The following is an 18,326-nucleotide window of genomic DNA, read 5'->3' as shown; positions in this document are numbered from 1 at the left end:
ATTTATATATAACTTTTTTTTAACAATTTATACTATTTAATATTATTTAGGGATAATATTGTTAAAAATACATGGTATTATCATAATTTATGAAAAATAAAATCAAAAAATTAAATTTTAATTTTAACCATTGAAATATCATATTCAAACTTGCATTTTATCTAAGAATTTTATACTTGTACTATAGTATTGAAATATAATCTAAAAAAGAATAAAAAACAAAATAACTATTTAAAAGAAAAAAAACTAGGATGACAATATAAAGTCAAATAAAAAAATTTGAATTGAGTATTTTTGCATTTTTCCTTAAAGTTCAATTTATGTATAAATTTAAAATTAATTTATATATTTCATAAAGTATATATCTATTTATTGTTGTGCAACGTGCAAGTCTAAATCTAATAATATATTAAAATAGAGTCCCTAATATAATCTTAACTTTTTAATTTTTTTAATATTATATTTATGCCACGTTAGCTTAAGTAGCGAATTTACACAATTTACTTACTACTTATTTAGTTGAATTATTTTTCAATCTTTTTATTTTTAATTGAATTGATTTTTTATCCTTTTGTCTCTCCTTTTCATATGCTTTATTATTATACTCTTGATAGCTAAAATTTTTGAAAGTTTAAGACCAATATAATAACAGTGTATGACAATTATGTCTAGTTTGTTTATGTTGAAGATTGTTTTTGTGAAATTGCTGAATTGGTCTTAAAATTTTTGAAAAACTAACTGTCAACAGTATATTTGATGTAAATCAAAATTTTTTTGGACAAATTAAAATAAAATAAACTTAGAGAAATTTTTAAAAGTTTTAACAAAATTTAGAGACAAAAAATATATTCTATCCTTAATCTTTTAATACAAAAACATATAATAGAAACTTATACAGGTATTATATTGGCCCCAATAAGTAATAACATTGTGTTGCTGTTTAGTTTGGATGATGCAGTACAGCTTCTAGGAAGAAAATTTAAAACACAGGATATATCTTTTGTATCTTACTTTGTATGGAAATTGACATCTTATTGGACCTTCAATTTATTAGAAATGGAACTTAGGAAGTTCCATAAACTATAAGTTGACTCACCAATCTTCATATTATTTTGTATTTATTTTGGTCTATTTTGAAGATGCTGGCCTGCAATAAATTAAACGGCATCCATTGTCAACACTTACAGGAAATAAATTCTTCCTTTGCTCAGTTTGCTGGTATTGTTGCAAAACATACATATGAATGTCCTGTTCTTGCTCATACGCCTATCATTTTCTACTGCCCCAGTAAGATTGAAGATTACAAATTTTTAAGATTCTATCCCATTCTCACCTCAATACCAAACTCAGCTAAAAATTTCTACCCTGTTCCCACCTGTTAATTAAACAAATTACAACATTTGGAAGAATCCCGCTAGGGAGCCAATAGAGTATTTGTACAATGTGTATAATAGACTATTTATTTGGCCCAATATGAGTTAAAAAATGAACATCCAAGGTAAAATACTACTAATTTCTCAAACACAATACACCCATACTATTCAGAATAATCATCTGGGTACCACGGATAATAAACATCTGATATCCTATTGAATCAAATATTCCTATACCCCCATTGTACACATTGTATAGATACTCCATTGGCTTCCTATACTTCCTCCATTTGGAATGGGATTAGTTCTGGAAACTTAAATCTTTAGCTACTGCCACCTACTTATTTCTTCTGTAATTTAAAGTGCATAAATGATTGGTTTGGTACATCTGAATTTAGAAACCTATGGTAGAGGTCAAAATGTTATTGTCTATTTACTAACTTTAAGTTGATGATATGGTAATAAGTTATTAGGCTATTAGCTACAGCTTGTTCTATTTCAGCTGATGCAAAATAGATAATGCATTCAACTTTAAGCCATTATTAAATAGAAAGTTGATGCTGATGAAGTACCTACGGTAAAATATAAATTAAAATTGTATGATCTATGCTGTTTCTCGATTTGCTGTCATTTTATTCAGACTAGACTTCTTTAACGAAGTTGACTCTTAACAGTTCCCTTGGTACTCAACATCTGATAATTCATGTAGATGAACCACATCACAATTACACCTCTAGTTGTGATGATTACCTTGATAGAGATCAATCATCAAAGTCAAGGTTAGGGTAAATTATGTGTTCCCTGCCTTGCATGGGTTTATTTTTCAGTTAACTGTCTCAACTTCCTACTTTCTATCTCGGATCCAAGCTACTTTAATGTTGACATACTTTTTTAAATGTAGCTATGCGTCTGAAGTGAACTTTCTGAAAGAGATAGTTAAATAATCTATTCTATTAATAAATTCATTTGAAAAACAATTGTTAATTAGCAAGTAGATGTTGATATGCACCTATGGCCAAATGTAAATTGTATAATTAAGCATGAAACATGTCATTGCTTCATAAGCTGTGTCATTTTGGTCATCATAGAATTTTTAGATGGTGAAGACTTGGTCCAGAGCGTTAAAAGCTAAATGAATAAAGGTAAGTAGGAAGAAAAATGTGAGAAACACGAGTCTTGTTCTCTTTTGGTTGGTTACGTCATATGTGTGTTGTTTTCCATTACTAAAGAAAAAGGAATATAAACAATCACGAGGGAAATGATGAGGAAAAGCTATTAAAATACTACTAGCACTGAACATAAAAGGAAAATAGTAGTTCAGCTCATAATTTTGAATATTAAACATTATATTTGTTATCATTGATTTTGTATTAGCGCAGCAGTATGAAAAGCAGTAAATGATATCCCGACTACGTAGTTATTTATTGCGAAAAAATGAAGTAATAAAGAAAAAACTTGAAAACGAGTGAAAAAAAGACATGGAAAGTGGGTGATAGTTTCGAGGTTGACTGACTCTGCCTAATTGGTCGTTAAACCATGCAGCCCATTTTGTTTGTGGATGACTCATGACTTACAGTATAGTAGTTGTCCATGGGCGTGGTCAACACTCAACATCTCCTTGAACTGGAAAATGAAAAATGAGAGAGAGTGATGGGAACCGTGGCCATTATTTTTCCTAAGAACTCAACAGCATCAGACCTATAACTGGTGTTCTTAATGCTTCCTGCGTAAACAGTACTGTGCAAATAGATAAATAAAAGTGTTGTAAGGTGTATCGAGTTTTTGAAGAATGGATTGGCACGTCCATAGCGAACTCCCCATGGTGCTTGCATGCATAGGGACCGTCATCTCTTTATTGCTGACAGCCGCTTTGCCACCATCCCTCTCCCAATCACCACCTTCCAATTACTCCCTCTGTAAGCATCCATATGAGTGTGGCAAACAACAATTATACTACCCTTTCTGGGGGGGAAACCGACCCCGCCAGTGTGGCGGCGATCAAAATCTCCAGCTTACCTGCAAGGAGGAGAATGAAGGATACGGCGGGGAGTTCGATTACGCTTACATTGAAACGGACTCACAAGGATTCAAAGTGGTGGGAAATGATGACCCCCTAAATACTACTTTTACATTGGTGCCCTTGCCAGTCGCTGACGGAGAACATGATGTTTGCTCTATGGATTTCAATTATTCTCTGAATTACTTGCCACTCACCTATAACCAAAAAGTGCACAACATCACCATATTCTATGGTTGCACCTACTCCTATCCGGATTATCATAGCCTAGGGTGCGGTGGTAGTGGTGGTGGTGGTAATGGTGGTAATGTAGGGTATTATAATGGTATGGAAAAAGAGGTGCTGGAAAGTAATCCAGGCCTTCAGAATGATTGCAAGTATCATATCCAAGTGGCCGCTGAGGCTGTTCTGTTGAACGGGGTCGGAGGTGATGCTTCTTCTGCTCTGCCTTTCGGTGAAGGTGTATTGGTGAACTCTACTTTTTCTCAAGATTGTAAGAGATGCGTGGACAGTGGAGGAAGCTGCGGGAGCAACCATACGCATCCATTTACCTGCTATTGCCCTCATGGATCTATTGCCCTCCCATGTCCTCCTCCGGTCCCTGCTCCTGATCCTCCTCCGGTCCCTGCTCCTGGTCCTCGTGCCAATTATCGTTCTCAAGAAAAGAGTATGTCTTTACTGTCCCCACATATCTTTCTGATTCAATTTCCTACATTAATCATGAACTTTCATCCTTCATTTTACCAAGTTGGGCATGGATTAAAGATTAGAATTTTATGATTCGATCCCTTTTTGCCCCAAGCATTGGATCATCTTTGGATCCTCAACAGGCGGTAGAAACCTCTAGTGTAGTGCTAGGTAATGAGTAGGAAACCTCCAATCCTCAAACAGAACAGAGAAAACAGTATGTCAAATTGTCAATCCTTTTTCTTTTAATTTTTTTTTATTTATACTGGAAGTGTCTGTTGTTTCATTATAGATGTTAAGTGGAAATTAATTTAGTTAGAGATTACTCTCCCATTAATTTTAACAATAATTGAGTAGTATGGAAGACATGAGTTTGTAGCCATAGAATGTTTTGAGTAGTATTAACTTTTAGATAGATAGATAGATAGATAGATTCATCATTTGTGAAAATCATAGAAATCTGAAATCTCTAAATAATTATACCATATATAAGCTTGTTTAAGGAACTTCATCGTAACTTCTAACTCTTTAATTGTAATAGTTTTAGTTAGGCCACACCATCTGCTATTTTTTGCCCCACTGTAAAAGGATTTTTTTTTTTCTTTTGTTGGCACGGGGCAAAGAATGAAGTTGCCACAGAAAGTCTAAGTTTCTAAGAAGCCTTCATTCGAGTGATATACGTATATTTATGGACTCAGGAAGGCGTTGTATAGATACTTGTGTGGACTAAAAGTATAGGTGATTATATGTGCAAAATTTTCTGCTTTGAATATTGGAATCATTGAACTTAATTCTGCTCTGGGGCTCACTGTTACTGTTGCAGGTAATGGATGGACCTGGCAAAAGAAAGTCATTATTGGTAATACATCCAAGGCTTTCCTTTCATATTTTTCTTATGATGTTTCGTATTATATTGGCCAGAATATATAGAAATCATCAACTCTTCACTGAATAATCGTGTTTATTCAATGGATAAACAAGTGCTAAGGCTTAAGACCATTTTGTTCCTTTTGTTAAGTATGAAAAAAATTTAAATTTTTATATCCTTTACAACACTTTTTTCTTAAATTGGAAATAACAAACAAAATCAAATAGCAGTTACTTTGGGATTATTGCTTAGCCTTAAGTATGCATAGCAATGGACAATGACTCTTTCATGATCTGAACATTTATATTTTACATTTTGACTACGGCATCTGTCCACTTCAACTGTTTTTCAATTGTTCACATTAACCATGAAATGGTTTCTGTCCATTACAAGCCAAACATCATAACTTTCTTAAGGAAGATCCCAGAAGTATAACAGACTACACTTATTTATTTTGGTTTTTTCTTTCATAACAAACGTTTATAGAAATTAAAAGCATATTAGATGTTCCTCTGATTCTTTAAAATTTTGCTAATTAACAGGTGCTACAGCAGCTGCAGTAATTGCAGGATTATTGAGTATTTGTTATTTTACCTACATGTCACCAGCATCACAAGAAAAATACTGCTTTCCAACAAAGGGTAACCATGATATTGAAACTTTCTTAAAAAATCATGGAGTGTTAACTATAAAAAGATACAAATTCTCTGATGTGAAGAAAATGACCAACTCCTTCAAAGTTAAACTAGGACAAGGTGGTTTTGGTGTTGTATACAAGGGAAAGTTATCCAATGATTTTGATGTAGCAGTCAAAATGTTGAATCCATCCAAAGGAAATGGTGAAGAATTTATTAACGAGGTAGCTAGCATTAGTAGAACTTCTCATGTTAATGTTGTCGCCCTTCTTGGATTTTGCTTAGAAGGTCACAAGAAAGTTCTCATCTATGAATTTATGTCCAATGGTTCCCTTGACAATTTTATTTACAAAAAGAACCCTAAGAATACACCACTCTTGAGCTGGGATAATTTATATCAAATTTCCATAGGGATTGCTAGAGGATTGGAGTATTTGCATAGAGGATGCAACATTCTTATTTTACATTTTGACATAAAACCACATAATATTCTTTTGGATGAAAACTTTTGTCCTAAGATATCAGATTTTGGGCTAGCAAAGCTTTGTCCTAGAAAAGAAAGTCATATTTCAATGTCCGAAACTAGAGGAACAATAGGGTACATAGCTCCAGAAGTGTGGAGTAGACATCTCGGTAGAGTTTCACATAAATCTGATGTTTATAGCTATGGAATGATGCTTCTAGAAATGGTAGGAATGAAGGAGAACATCCTTGCAAAGACAAGTCACACAAGCGAGATGTACTTCCCTGATTGGATATACAAAAGGCTTGATCAAGGAACTCAACTGGGACCTGATGATGATGGGGAAGTGGCCATAGAGGAAAATGATGTTGTTAAGAAAATGACAATCGTGGGTTTATGGTGCATTCAACCAATTCCAAATGACAGACCAACAATGAGTAGAGTTGTAGAAATGTTGGAAGGCAGCATGAATTCCCTGGAAATGCCACCAAGACCTGTCCTGTCTTCAATAAGAGTGGTAGTAGAATCTTCTTCTAATGTTGTATCGTTGGTAGAATCTTCTTCTGTTGTATCAGTTGTAGAATCTTCTACTAGTGTAACTTAGATGCATTATATTGTACTCCCTCTATTGTCTATGTGTACCAAGCACACATAGCTACTTGAATGTTTTCACTGAAAAAAAACTGTTAGCTAATGAAAGACAAAAATTAGCAGCAGGAAAGTTACCAAGCAACAGTTGTGCTTTTGCCCTTACCATTAATTGTTGTCATCTTTTTTACTTTCTCATGTTTCAGTGAAGCCTCTTTGTCAAGCTTCGATCTTATGTTTGGTTCTTGATGGATAGGGGCATAAAGTGTTGCAATAGAAGGTGCTCAAGGATATGTTGCAAATTGAAACAAAGAATTGCCATTTAATTGGACAAAACTAATCAACTAAAGAGATGTTAAAAAAAACAAAAACAAAAACAAAAACCCCAACTAGCTATGCATATTAATTCTATCAAATTTCTTTCCTTCTTTTTCTTTTAATTTTTTATTTATACTGGAATGCCTGTTGTTTCATTATAGGTGTTAAGTGGAAATTAATTTAGTTAGAGATTACTTGGCTTCTATGGAGGTTGTTAGAGATTTGGAACTTTCTGATATTGGGAAGCTCATTGACAATCAAGTGGTTCAATTTCTGTTTAAAATATATTTCTTCTCCCATTAATTTCAAAGTATGTGAATTTAGTTACGGTTTTTTAGATTTAGTAGATATGGTTTACGACAATGAATCAAAATATATATTAAGATGAAGAAGTAAAGCAAGTATAAAACTAATATATATATATATATATATATATATATATATATATATATATATATAAAATCCAATTTTTGAGTAATAATTTTGAATATATTTTGTTTTGTTATATTTTTTAAATATTATTAGAGAAAGAGAAAAAGTTAAAGTAAACACTAATAAACAATTTTACCATATGTATGATAATTTTACTCCTAACTTATCCTAAGAAAGGCATTTTATTATAGAAAATAACTCTTAAAATTCCTTATTCAATGTTTTTGTTATAATTATAGGTTAAATTGAATTCTACCATGGAAAAAAATTATAATAGACTATAATTACCTTCCATTTGTAATAATCTTTTTTGTTCATGTAGTACGTCATCAGAAAAAAAATTTTAAGTCTTTGGCCAAATAAATTATGGTCTACTTATGTTGTTTGATGTTAATAGAACAATAAAAAAGTATCCTTAAAAAAAGTGCAGAGTGCCATGTTCCTACTTCAGAGATTACATCAATGAAATAAATAAAGATTTACGCGAAAATCTAAAGCATATAAAATTAAGTACATTACAAATAAGTTAGATAGTGTGATTTAAAAAACAGTTGATTCTAAACTAAACTATATAAACCTAAGCGTGTAGTGCAAATAAGCACGATAAAGTAAATAAGAAAAAATTATGTTGAAATAAAATCATATAAAACTATATAAGTGTACCATATAATAAGCTTGAAGTAATACAAGCTATATAAGTGTACTGTAATATACTCAAGATAGTACACTATCGAATGAGCGTACCATGTAAGTGTTCATACATAATCGATTCTTAATATCGATAGTGTACCATAGATAATTTAGATAGAGTAAATAAAAACTCGTAGAAAGTTTAGTTATACTTAAATCCAATAATCTTTCTAAAGAATGTTCCTTTCTTCAATGCCTTAACTAATTTATCAACTTTCAACTTGAATATTCTACATAAGATGTCTGGCCTATTCTTTGTATAGAGTCCTTGAAGTGTTACCTCTTTTTTTTATCTCATTCCATTCTAGATTACATGTTATATTGGTAAAGTAACTTAGATATGTAGCATATTTACATATTGCAAAAACATTTTTGCAGTTGTTGAATATGTACCTTGGACCATCGATAAAGCTCTTTGGGAGAATAATTCTTTGTCCAGTGTTAATGGCATTAGTTTAACCACGAACCATACACTCATGCAATTGCTTGAACTTGCCTAGCCTCAAGTTTGGTTGTTTCAATTGTAAGTATAACACCCTAATATTCAAATCCTTATGCTCGAGTCATAAGTCAATGATATTACGGTGGTACGACTCTCAGGTGGATTTTTAATATATAAATATAGGTAATTTCGAAAGGAGTATTAATCGATAAGTCTGAAAAGAGTATAAATGAAATCGTAAAGACGTATCACTCATGTTTCGACAACAAAAAGATAAACCGTGAACCGAAAGCGATATACGGACAAGGCATAAAGGAGATTAAGAGATAGATAACAGATATATATATATAGCCGGCCTAAACTTCGCGGGTCGCGACTAGTGGCTATTACTTATGTTATATATATATATATATATATATATATATATATATATATATATATATATACAGTATGAAAGTAGTTGACAACAGTATATCCTAATCTCTCCCAAAGGAAACATAAGAGCCTCTATAGGCAAGTTCCAAAAAAGTTCAATACATAATATAATATCTTCAAAACAAAGGTGGAGAGATTCTAAGCAAAACACAAAATAGAGAAAATAAAGATCTTCGCCGTCTCTCAGACGAACCACAGCTCACTTCTGAGCACCTGGACCTGTATCTGAAAAACAAGAGATATATACGGAATGAGAACCCCGGGCCCATGGGTTTCCAGTACGGTAAAAGTGCCAAATAAATACAATGCACTGCAATAAAAACTCACTAAGCATCCTAAACTCCTTTTCACCAAGTATCCAGCCTAGATTCTCACTAATCCATAAATAGGCATCTGTCGTAAGGAGATACTAAATCTAGTTCATGTTACACATGTTTCCCAACTCGCTGATTCTTCCACGAATCAGACTCAGAATCATAAGCAAAACCATCACCAGTTGTTCTGCCTCAGCAACTCTATATCAATACATCATACCCTCGCCTGGAGCTAGTGAAATCACATCACTGCGTCTACCCAGGGGGCTCAAATTATCTCATTCAAAAATCATCATCATCATGCAATCGCATCATCAATTCATCTCATCAAGAACAGCCCTCAACATCCACCGACACCAACATGAGGGATCTCTCAGTTGTACAAACACAAGCAATACAGACAAGTAATACACAAATAAGGTACAAGTAGAACAAGTAGCACATAATCAGGTAACATAGCATATATGATGTAGAAATCCAAAATAAATAGGCAAACCCAAACAATTCAAACATATGCAAATGATGTATGCCTGCCCTATGGCTGATGATATCATCTGTCAGTTATATAGCCAACCCGACATGTCCTGGTAGCTAACCATTGGACAGAAACACCCCTTGCGGAGCAAGTAAGTTTGAGCTACAACCCCCTTGCTACTACCCGCTCAACCCAGAGCCAGTGGAACAACCACTACTGCGGCTACTACCCAGGCGGGTGTTTAAAAGCTCAACCTGGAGCGAGTGGATTCACCACTACTGCCGCTACTACTCAGGCGTCACAATCTCTGACCTGGAGCAAGTGGGACGAACCACAACCCTTGCTACTGCCCAGGTATCTTAAGCGTTAACCCGGAGCAAGCGGGACGAACCACAACCCTTGCTACTGCCCAGGTATCTCAAACATATATTCATTCAATCTCAATTCATATTATCAATCCTCATTGTTATCAAATCTCAAACATTAACCTGGAGCAAGTGGGACGAACCCCAACCCTTACTACTACCCAGGTATCAGAGTTACATTCATTCAAAACTCCATAATTAACTCATTTATCATAAACATCCTTTTCCGTCTCATACCCAGAGCAAATGGACAACGCCACTGCCTACTACTCGGGGTTACACATCACATTTCAACATTTTCCATTATTATCCATTTAACACATTCATTAATTAATTATATATGTATTTATACTCAGTCATAATCAATAATGGCTTCGCCGTGACCCGACAATAACTCAGCCATCCGGCTCATGGTTCAATCAAGAACCAGCCATTTATCAATAGATATAGCCCTTCGGCTCATGGCATACACGGTACTTCTACCATCATCCTCCATATCTCATATAATCATCGTTGATCACCATTGATCATAACTTTTCCCCTTGCTTCACTCGCAAGTTACCACATCCCCTAGCTCCTTTCTCATTACTAGGCATATCATAATGATTTAATACATAAGGGTGAGATCAGAGGCTTAGAAGTATGAGATTTAGCTTTTAAAACTCAAAAATCAACTTTGGGATGAAAACAGGGCCACGCGTACGCGTACTCCACGCGCACGCGTGGATGGCCACAAAGCTCATCGACGCGTATGCGTCATTCACGCGGACGCGCGGATTGAAACACAGCCAGACGACGCGTACGCGTGGGTGCATTTGCGCCCCAGGCACAAAACTGGCACAACTCTGGCACAACTCTCGGGAAAATAGCTGGGCATTGGGTGCAGCGCATCGACGCGCACGCGTGGATGGTGCCTTCTTGAAGAAAGACACGTACGCGCCAAGTGCGCCTACGCGTGGAGGTCATTCTGCTAAAAAATTTTCTAAGTTAAAAGCTGCAAAATTCACAGATTCAACCCCCAATCTTCCGACGGACATAACTTTCTCATTTTAAATCGTTTTTTGCCCGTTCTTCGAACGGCATGGACATCCCGAATCCAATTTCACTTCTAAACAAGTTTGGCACAAAACGGGGATCCAGAGTCCAAGTTATGTCCCATCAAAGTATGCCTAAAAATCATATTTTCATACAAAACCACAAGGTGTCCTTTTCAAAACAAGCCATTTTCAACCATTTTCAAAATCAACCAAAACATGCTAGTTTCAACCCTCTTTGAAATCAATCAAAATATACCAAAATCAATATCAATCCTCCTCAACTCATACATTAACACTTTACCACGATTCACAAACCGCCATATAACCATTTTTACCCATTTCAAACAAATGGCTAAATTACAAACACATCAACATGTCATACATCCTTCCTCATCCCAATTTCCAACAATACTATTTCCAATCAACCATTATTATACATAATCAATATCATACTCGCTATCACGTGGTTTCATCCCCAAATCAACCTTAATCATTCCTCAAGCATATATCACAACATACATATCTCTCATGCATTATCATACCATCAAGGCATCAATAATCATACTCACATCTATGACCACATAATATATCTCAACCAAAATCAAACATGCCTCATCTACATAATTTCATCCAAAATTACCAAATTCCACACTTCAACTCCTCAAACCTTATTACTCAATAACCAACCCAATTTTTCCTATATTCATTATCTGAAATTCATCCAATCACTTGTGTCATCATACAATGCACACATCAACTTACCTTACTTACCTCTTTTCGGCCTCCGGCCCAAAATTCACGGCCTCCGGCCCAATTTCATAATTTAAATACATAAACCACAAATCAATACTCATTATCCAATACATCAAATTCTCAATACACCAAACATACAAGGCCACACAACTCTCAATCCAATCATTAATTTCACATTACATATCAACTATGCGTATTAGCACCAACCATTTACATAATCCAAACTTAATCTTAGGGGCATCTAGCCTAGGAATTCTCATCACACCACACGGTACTTAAATGAAACTTAAACCGTACCTCTTGTAGCCAAACCAATTGAGCCTCTTCTTTAGAAGTCTCCACCAACCTTAGCCCCAAGCCTCACCAAAGCTCCTCAAGCAACACCAATCTCCCAATTGTGCACCAAGATCATCAAATACACTAACATAACCAATATCACATACATACATCAACCTATGGCTCATAAAAATGACAAATTACAAGGGTTTGAGCACTTCTTACCTCAGCCAATATGAAGTAGGGATAGAAGTCACTTGGAATCCATGTTGGAGTATCCCTAAACACCCAAAATCACAAGATTTCAACACTAACTATCCAAAAACGTGTAACAGTGGGGAATTTCGAAAAATGGGCAGAGATGAATGAAATACTCACCACAAAACTTAAATAGAATTGTAGAGGATGAAAAGAGCGACGCGTGGCCGCAAACGGCTCGTCAATCGGAGCTCCGTAGCCCAAGTTATGGTGATTTGAAGATCAAAGAGAGTTAGGTTTTCTCTCTTCTCTTCTCTCTTCTCTATTTCAGCGCCCCAACCTCTCTTTTAGGGTAAAATGAGCTGAAATGCTCATAACTAATGTTTATATATGTTGGGTCTTGGGCCCACTTAGGCCCAGTTCACTTATTTTTGTCCGTTGGCCCAATTTTGGACCAAAACCTTTAAGATTAACGCTCTAAATCGCACTTCAAATATTTCTACCTCCCCTAATTATAATTCCTCATTTCTTAATCTTATTTACTCATAATCAATTTTCTCAGCTGCAGTACCAGACAGGTCTCAGCCGGTACTGCCAGTCAAAATTCCACTGCGCGCTTTTACGCAGAAAACTATGTCTTCCGACTCGGAAAAATTCACTGAATCCAAATATCATATTTAAATTATCAAATTCTAATTGCCAAATCTTCCAACTATATTTGCTCCTTCTTAACTTATTATTTAATTAATTTCAGTTAGACCGGGTATTACAGTAAGTATAAAAACCGTTCTGACTCAATCATAGTGTAGGCGTCTACTAATAAAATTATTGCACATAAATAAAAATTAGAACTATATCAATTAATATAATTAGAAAGAATAAAAATATCGATGATTGATAATTAGTTTAATAATGCATGAATATTAATTTGATAGAATTATAATAAAGATATTTTTAAAATAATATAATTATACATTATTCATGAGCTAATTGTAATATAATTAAAATAAATTTGTTTGAAAGAAAAAAAATTCATGTGGAATCTTCATAAATTACAATAATTTTTTTATTTATGTATACGTATATATTAATTATGTTAAATAATTTTAAATATTTCATTATATATATATATAAATTATAATAAAAATATTTAAATCACATATATTAAATATTTTTGTTATAATTATTTTCTTTTATATATATATTATTCCACAATGCGTGCAATAAGCTTTTATATTTGATATTCATATGTAGCCTCTAATCCCAGTCCCATTCATACATAAACTATATACAATTTTTTTTAATAGAGCAATTTTAATTTTTTGTTTTATTTTTTTAGGTACATTTTCTTTTTTTCTTTAAATAGTGATATTTTTCTTTTTTATTTTAAATACACTTTTATTAAGAATTGCATTACTAATCTAAAACACAAAAAGAGAAAAAAAGGTGATACATATATCCAAGGAAAAAATAAACTTAAATAGCAGAAGAAAGAAATCTTATATTAAAACATTTAAAAATAACATATCCAAAAAAAATAGTCGTAATATATAAATTGAGGCAACATTTAAATTTAAATTAATGTAAAACGAATTTAATCAAATACCAATATTAGAACTAAATTACTTAAATAATATTTAATCTATTCTAGTCTTTAGACACATATAGATTAGAGTCATTTTCATAACGACAACCAATTAAAACAATATCATAAGTTGGACATTTACAATTCGTGCAAATTCAATCCATCTCCTTGTTAAATAAGCTTCATCATCCACTATTTATGCAATACGGTAAGGTATAGAATTGCCACACCGAGAAACTAAACTGACCCTTATTTCCCTCAATGACATTACATTGATGCCAGGGGCGGAACTACATTGTAGCAAAGGGGGACAATGACCCCCTTTTTTATATGTAAATTATATGTAAATTTCAGTTTAGACCCCCTTAAAATTTTATTTTAGTCTTATTTTATTATGTAAATATTTTTAGTCCCTCTCTAATATTTCATCTAACTCCGCCCCTGATTGATGCAAAAGAAAGTCGGTAATTTCTGAAAAAAATCACAATATGTTATAAAATTATTTTAATAATGAAATGCTTAAAATAAGAAAATTTAAATATATTACCAATCGTTGAAATTGCATATCCAGTTTGACACGAATTTAGCAAAACTGAACTTAAATTGAGAAAATTCAATCTCATTATGTGCTCCACTTCGAATATCTCCGGACATACGTAGAAAGCATGGAAGAGATGGAACTTGAACTTGGCCTACAAAGCTCTGTGGAAACAATTCCTCAATAAAAAATTGAGCTCCTCCCAAGAAAACTAATTTTATCCACATTCTATTAGGTTGGTTGTAACACCCTACCATACAGAGCTTTACGCCTAAGTTGTAAATCAACGGTGGTGAGGTATCACGACTTCTAAAAAAAAAATACATACATATATAAAAAAAGGAATATGATATACTAGAAGCCCGTGAAGAAAAGACATAAGCACAAATTGCATCATACTCAAAAATTGACGATATAGATAAGCAGAAATGACCGAAGTGTATATATGATTAAAAATTTATACATAACAACTCTAGCCTTGACCTGCGAAGATAAGACCGACTAGTTAATATAATATAAGCCAAGAGTAAGATATAAACATAAATCCTGTTTCTCCATAATCAACCTCTAAGAGGAATATACAAGTTATAAAATACACCAGTGGAGAATATTTAAAATATCTAAGTAAAAGTAAAATTTCCAAAAGACAATCTTCGCTTCCTGAAAGCAGATTATGCACGCTCAACAAGGTGCATCACGTCCAATACCTGTAAGATGAAAATTCTCGAATACGAATGAGAACATCATCCCCTTCGAAGTTCTCAATAGAGGTAACAGTTTCAAAGCAGAGACAATATAAAAACTACACGAATCCTCTAGGCAATCCTAACACTCCAATAAACAAAAATTCACGCCTAGAAATATACTAAACCAGAAAACAGTAAGGTATGCTAGACTAACTAACTACACTTATGCACCTTTCATTTTCATTCAACATTTCTCTCTCCAATCAACCTTAAGTTCTTAAACTATCTCTTATTAGTTCTCTCAGCTTTCACTTATCATGTTTCTTTCAGTCTCAAGTTTTCCCTATTTCATCTCAACCTCCATATATACAAGGTCTCATAATAGAACAGTAACAGCAAACACAAGTAATGAAGTTTAAGCACAACCAAATTCAATTACAGCAATTATAATAGATAACAGTTAAACAATAATAATCACATAGGCAAACCACACATACAATAAACACATCCAGTCAATGTCACATAGATACAAATGATGCATGCCTGTCCTACTGACCATGAGCTCACACGTCGGTTATGTTGCCAGATCCGACTAAAAAAAGCGGGATTAAACCACCATCCTTATCCGTAGGATTAAACCACCATCCTTGTTCGGAACACGCAAGCGGGATTAAACCACCGTCCTTGCCTCCATAGTAAGCGAGATTAAATCACTATCCTTACTGGGCACCTCGAACACGTGTGATTATACTACCATCCTTGCTCGGGTTGCATTCACAAATCAATCTGCAAGCGAGATTAAATCACCGTCCTTGCCCAACACAAAACAATATGCAAGCAGGATCACACAATCGTCTTTGCTAAACACTTCATCAATACGTGAGTGGGATAGAACCTACGTGCTCACTGCAGGTGGGATAAAACCACCATCCCTGCATATACACAATAACCACGACAAGTGGGATCAAACCATTATCCTTGCCGAGACAAAACTCTTTCAATAAACCAAGTCCCTGGGATATAGTGCTTGGCTCACTTTTAACTTCATCATAATCACTCTCATCCTCAAGTTATTTCAAGCACATAAACCCTTTCAATAAGACATTTCTCAACCTCATTCATTTTTTCAATTTACATTCATTTCTCATTTATCATTAACATAACATTCTGCCATGTTTACACAAGTTATCCCGTCCACAGGATTTTCAAAGCCTAGGTCACTGACTTTAATCTCGTATCAAAATAACTTTCTAAATTCACCCAAAAGCCTCTCACTCGTCCCAAAGTATAATCATAACTAAGAGATCTCAAACAGTGATTAAAGAGGTTTAGAAAGTTAGAGAAGTGCTTAAAAATCACATTTTCAGCAAAACAGGAGTCACGCATACGCGTGGGAGTGCAGTTTTGCCCATTACGCGTACGCATTGCCTTGTCTTCGTACGCATGTACGCTGGACAAAAACGTCCATCCGCATATGGAAGGTCCGCGTATGCATACATTGCAGATTAATCAGAAATGGCTAAGTCTGCAGAATTTCAGCTTTACATACCAAACTTTCGACAGACATAACTTTCTCATTTTAAAATATTTTTCATCCGTTCTTCAAACAGCGTAAACTTCACAGACCCAATTTCCATATAAAATAAATTTGAACAAGTTTGGGAATCTGGAGCACAAGTTATGGCTCCCTGAAGTTGGTTCAAAAATCAGTTTTCAAGAAAATTGCCAAATCTCTAACTTTCCAAAACTCATAATGTTAAAACAATTGCTCACAGCCCAACCAACATCAAGACAATCCAAAATCCATAACAAGCATGACACAACCATATCTTAAATCTTACATCTATTTAAGCTATCCCAGCATCACTCATTTAATTCATATAACTTCTAAATTCTCATTTTCCTCAACATACAATTTTGCAATCTCACCAATCTCAACAATTATTAATTCAGCATTAACCATATACATTTACTCCATTCCCAGAATTATTCATAAACATACAACATCACCGAATCACCAATCAACAACCTCAGCATCAAGCATAATAATTCACGTACATTAATCATATATCACATACTTACCTCTTAGGGGACATATCACCCCATTCACGGCCTCTAGCCCAAATTTCACCAACTTGGAAACATAACCAATGATTACCATTCACTTTATAATATCACAATAATTCTCGATCAAGCACACGCATACATACAACCATTCAACATCCACAACAACAACCAGATTCAATCCACACCTATCGTAGGGTCATCTAACCTAGACATTCATATAACTTTACATAATACCTACTCGAAACTCAAACCCGTACCTTGAATGTCGGCGGTTCCAACCCTTGAAACCTTTCCTAGCTCAATCTCCAAGGTTCGCCACCCAAATTTGCCAATCAAATTCCACTTCACATCAAATTCAGCCCCAACAATTCTCTATTCCATATAATCTAGTCACAACAATATATCTCAACATTTATTATAGGTTTCATATATAAAATTGGGGACAATGAAGGGAGTTAAGCTTTCTTATCTTAACTCACACGAAATATGGATGGAACCCACTAAGAATCCATACTAGAGCATCCCTAAACAACCAAAATCACAATAATTCAACAACCCCAAAATAAAAAATGCGAATTTGTAAGGAACAGAAAACTGGTCGAAAAACTAGGAGCTCCTTACCACAAAGCTTAAATAGAATTGAAGATGATGAGAAGAGCTACGCGTGGCCGCAAACGGCTTGTCAATCAGAGCTCTGGATCAAAAGTTACAAGCGAAACAAGATGAAGGTGAATAGTGCTCTAGGTTTTGGATTTGGATGCCCTAAAGTTTGAATTTCACTTTAGAAGATAAAGTATAATCTATCACCATTTATTTCATAGGTGGGATCAAGAGAAAATATGAGAGAAAAAACATTCAATAGTGAGAGATCTCATTTTATTCTCTAAAGTGAAAATCTAAAATTTAGAAAATCCAAACTCCTAGGTTTTGGTTACTCTCTTCTTCTCTCTCACCGTGTTCTCTTTGAAATGAGGGAAGAATGATGTATTTTTGTGCTAAAATAGATCTTTATATAGTGTGGGCTTGGACCACTTAGGCTCCATTCACTCGATTTAACCCGTTGGTCCAATTTTAAGTCAAAATA

General features: G+C 34.1%; 1 protein-coding gene across 1 annotated transcript; it reads left to right on the top strand.

Moving 5' to 3' along the window:
• The first annotated feature begins 2,888 nt into the window (after nucleotides 1-2,888).
• Nucleotides 2,889-6,919, top strand: LOC130948149 (LEAF RUST 10 DISEASE-RESISTANCE LOCUS RECEPTOR-LIKE PROTEIN KINASE-like 2.4). The gene is made up of 3 exons (XM_057876869.1): nucleotides 2,889-4,057; nucleotides 4,901-4,936; nucleotides 5,488-6,919. Exons 1-3 carry the CDS (start codon nucleotides 3,163-3,165, stop codon nucleotides 6,645-6,647), a joined length of 2,091 nt encoding a protein of 696 aa, XP_057732852.1. The 5' UTR covers nucleotides 2,889-3,162; the 3' UTR covers nucleotides 6,648-6,919.
• Nucleotides 6,920-18,326: the final 11,407 nt, after the last annotated feature.

This window comes from Arachis stenosperma, chromosome 9 (assembly GCF_014773155.1).
Source record: "Arachis stenosperma cultivar V10309 chromosome 9, arast.V10309.gnm1.PFL2, whole genome shotgun sequence".
In the NCBI taxonomy this organism is placed as follows: Eukaryota; Viridiplantae; Streptophyta; class Magnoliopsida; order Fabales; family Fabaceae; genus Arachis; species Arachis stenosperma.
The sequence above is the reverse complement of the archived record's forward strand: the minus strand, read 5'-3'. Positions and strand labels throughout refer to the sequence as shown.

What these genes read in the sequence shown, in the direction of transcription:
- LOC130948149 (XM_057876869.1), top strand. Translation starts at nt 3,163, where the DNA reads ATGGATTGGCACGTCCATAGCGAACTCCCCATGGTGCTTGCATGCATA. An exon ending in TTATCGTTCTCAAGAAAAGA is followed by an intron (nt 4,058 to 4,900) that starts GTATGTCTTTAC and finishes TTACTGTTGCAG; the next exon opens with GTAATGGATGGACCTGGCAA. An exon ending in GCAAAAGAAAGTCATTATTG is followed by an intron (nt 4,937 to 5,487) that starts GTAATACATCCA and finishes GCTAATTAACAG; the next exon opens with GTGCTACAGCAGCTGCAGTA.